Source organism: Ochotona princeps, chromosome 25, assembly GCF_030435755.1.
Source record: "Ochotona princeps isolate mOchPri1 chromosome 25, mOchPri1.hap1, whole genome shotgun sequence".
In the NCBI taxonomy this organism is placed as follows: Eukaryota; Metazoa; Chordata; class Mammalia; order Lagomorpha; family Ochotonidae; genus Ochotona; species Ochotona princeps.
Genome location: NC_080856.1, coordinates 12,045,001 through 12,047,500, shown reverse-complemented (window position 1 = coordinate 12,047,500; position 2,500 = coordinate 12,045,001). Strand labels below are relative to the sequence as shown.

At 37.0% G+C, this 2,500-nt stretch overlaps 1 protein-coding gene across 11 annotated transcripts in view; it reads left to right on the top strand.

Moving 5' to 3' along the window:
* The window catches only part of FOXP2 (forkhead box P2), a 353,823-nt gene that overhangs the window by 314,316 nt on the left and 37,007 nt on the right, over positions 1-2,500 (top strand). For all 11 annotated transcript variants that reach the window (XM_058654887.1, XM_058654886.1, XM_058654885.1 and 8 more), the window contains one exon: positions 1,211-1,298. In XM_058654887.1, coding sequence (XP_058510870.1) covers positions 1,211-1,298 — 88 coding nt within the window. The remainder of the gene's footprint in view (positions 1-1,210; positions 1,299-2,500) is intronic.

Genomic DNA, 2,500 nt, shown 5'->3' with positions numbered 1-2,500 from the left:
AAACTGCCTGTTTATGACTGAATTTCTTGTTCCACAGCAACACCATTTTGATTGTCTCTGATGTGTATTACATAGATGTTTGTCTATATAAATTTTTTCTGCTTTATCATTCCCCTTCAAAAATAGAGGCAAATCCCTGAGTGGGTACAAAAAATATCTATTGGATTCAGCATACTCAGGACTATAAGTTTAGAATATTTGTGATTTTTTTTAAAAAAATGATATTTGAGCATACATGGATAAGCGTGTAAATTATTAAATTTTCTGAATATGTGTTTCCACTTTTATGAAGGAGTGATAAGAATATTTCTTAAATTGTTGATCAGTTTACCCCTTGATAAGACAGATACACCAAACCATTTTGAATTTCTGTAAGATTACTTTTTTAATTCTGAAAGGTTTTAAATACATCGTACATTATACATTACAAAGTGCCTTTTATTGAGGATTTTCATATTATGAGCGATGCTACTCAAACTGCTTTTGGTGTACTAACCTCCCACTCAGGAAAGAGGTCTCTGCAGGCATTATGGAAGGATAATAATAGCAGAGTAACACATTCAAGATTACAGTAATATTGTTAGAATCTCACTATTTCTGCGTCATTTTAGGAGAGATGGCTCCCTATTTGGACACTAGCCATAAAGTTGCTATCTGCTGATGGGAATCTTCAAAACAGTTTATGAGTAACCACAAATCATCGTTCTTCATGACTATTGATGTTTCCATGAGACAGTCATCTGTCATCGTTATAGAATTCACACCACATTCTGGTGAAAGACAGCATAGGAACAACAAACTGTTTTAGCATAAGAAGTGGAATAGGGGATTGCTTTTGTTCTCTTTGGAATTATTTTTGGTTCATACATTTATAAGGTTTTTTTTTTTTTTTTTTTCTGAAAGTGGCCTGAGTATATACACTACATCTAGTCAGTTCTACTATTACTCTGTAAGTGGTTTGGAGAAATATTTTTTGTAATAACAGGAAAGCTTTGGGACAATGTCATTTTCTGCCATTTGAAGCGTCTCTTTATATTACATAAGTAATTCTCCCTAAACATGTAGGCCTATGTAACCTTTTCTGTACGGTTTCAAAGCATTCCATTTGTCCTGCTGCATGGGAACATGTGACTGCAGCGTAGTGCTGTTGAAGTGGAGCATAAGCCACCAGGACAGGCGTCCTTTAACACTCTGTTTTGTGTTTGTTTAGGCACCTTAATAATGAACACGCTTTGGATGACCGAAGCACTGCCCAGTGTCGAGTGCAGATGCAGGTGGTGCAACAGTTAGAAATACAGGTTTGTCAAATGCTCACTTGGTGAGAGCCTCGCTCGGATCTCCGGCCTGTTAAACTGAGTACTAGACAGACCCTGCTTCTTTTAGGCGGGGTCTGACTGGCTCAATCATGTACCAACTAGATTCATGGATGTTAGGTTATTTGTAGCAATGACAATGAATGCTAACTCGGCGTGGATGGCTATAGATTCATGTACTTATCACTTGGACTTACACAACCTGTGGACCACATCATATGCATTCGGATATCCTAAAACTGTCACCTCTAAGTATTTTATAACGCAGATTAGACCAGACACCAATTAGTTATGGTTTTATTACAGATGGGTTTACATGATTGAATCATTATTTTTTTTTCGCGTGCTCTTGTAGTGTAGGCAAAAGCCAGTCTTCATAGCATTAAGCCTGCATTAAAACACCCTGAAAAATAACTCTTTTCTGCTTCTTGTACAATTTTATTCTAATAGTTTGGGGGAAGACATAGTTTTTAGGATCATAGCAAATAGTTTTTTTTTTTTTTAATTTTAATAGTAAAGGTGAAGCAGAATTTGGCCAAAGTAGAATTCATGAATTGATTGACAAGCATTTGTCTCACCAAAGTCTCACTCTTGTTCTATTTTTGCTCACTCTAAGGTTTCCTCTCATATTTCATCCTAAAGATTAATTTTTCTTAATCAAATTAATGCTTTTTTCATTCAATTAAACATATGACATTTCTTCACACTTTACTACATCTCAAATGGCTCTAAATTCATCATGCTCTTGCTGTTTTTTCCAGAAAGCTGCCAAAAACATTTTATTTTGACTTGTGAAATAATAAAGCCGCATCAAGAGCATCTTGATTCTTATAGTTTCTAAAGCTGTTGGTAAACCTGTTTACGGTCTGTAAAAGGAAGGCTACAACCTGAGAACGCAGCTGATGATACATTCTGCAGCGCGACCAATTAGGCCTCTTTTTTTTTCTTTCTGCTGTTTCTGACTGATGGAAAAGTAAGGTCCGTCAGTTGTAATGAGACCCAGTGCAAGTGTAGAAGCCGACTCGGTGGCAGAGTTCAGCGTTTCACACTGCCTGGTCTCTGTCACTCTATTGAATTAGATTGATGATGGCAGATTGCAGGGGGCACTAACTGGACCTCACTGGGAATGCATGAAGTGTGTAGACAATCCTGGCAGGCACTTCGCTTTGAGAACCCTTCACCCCTAC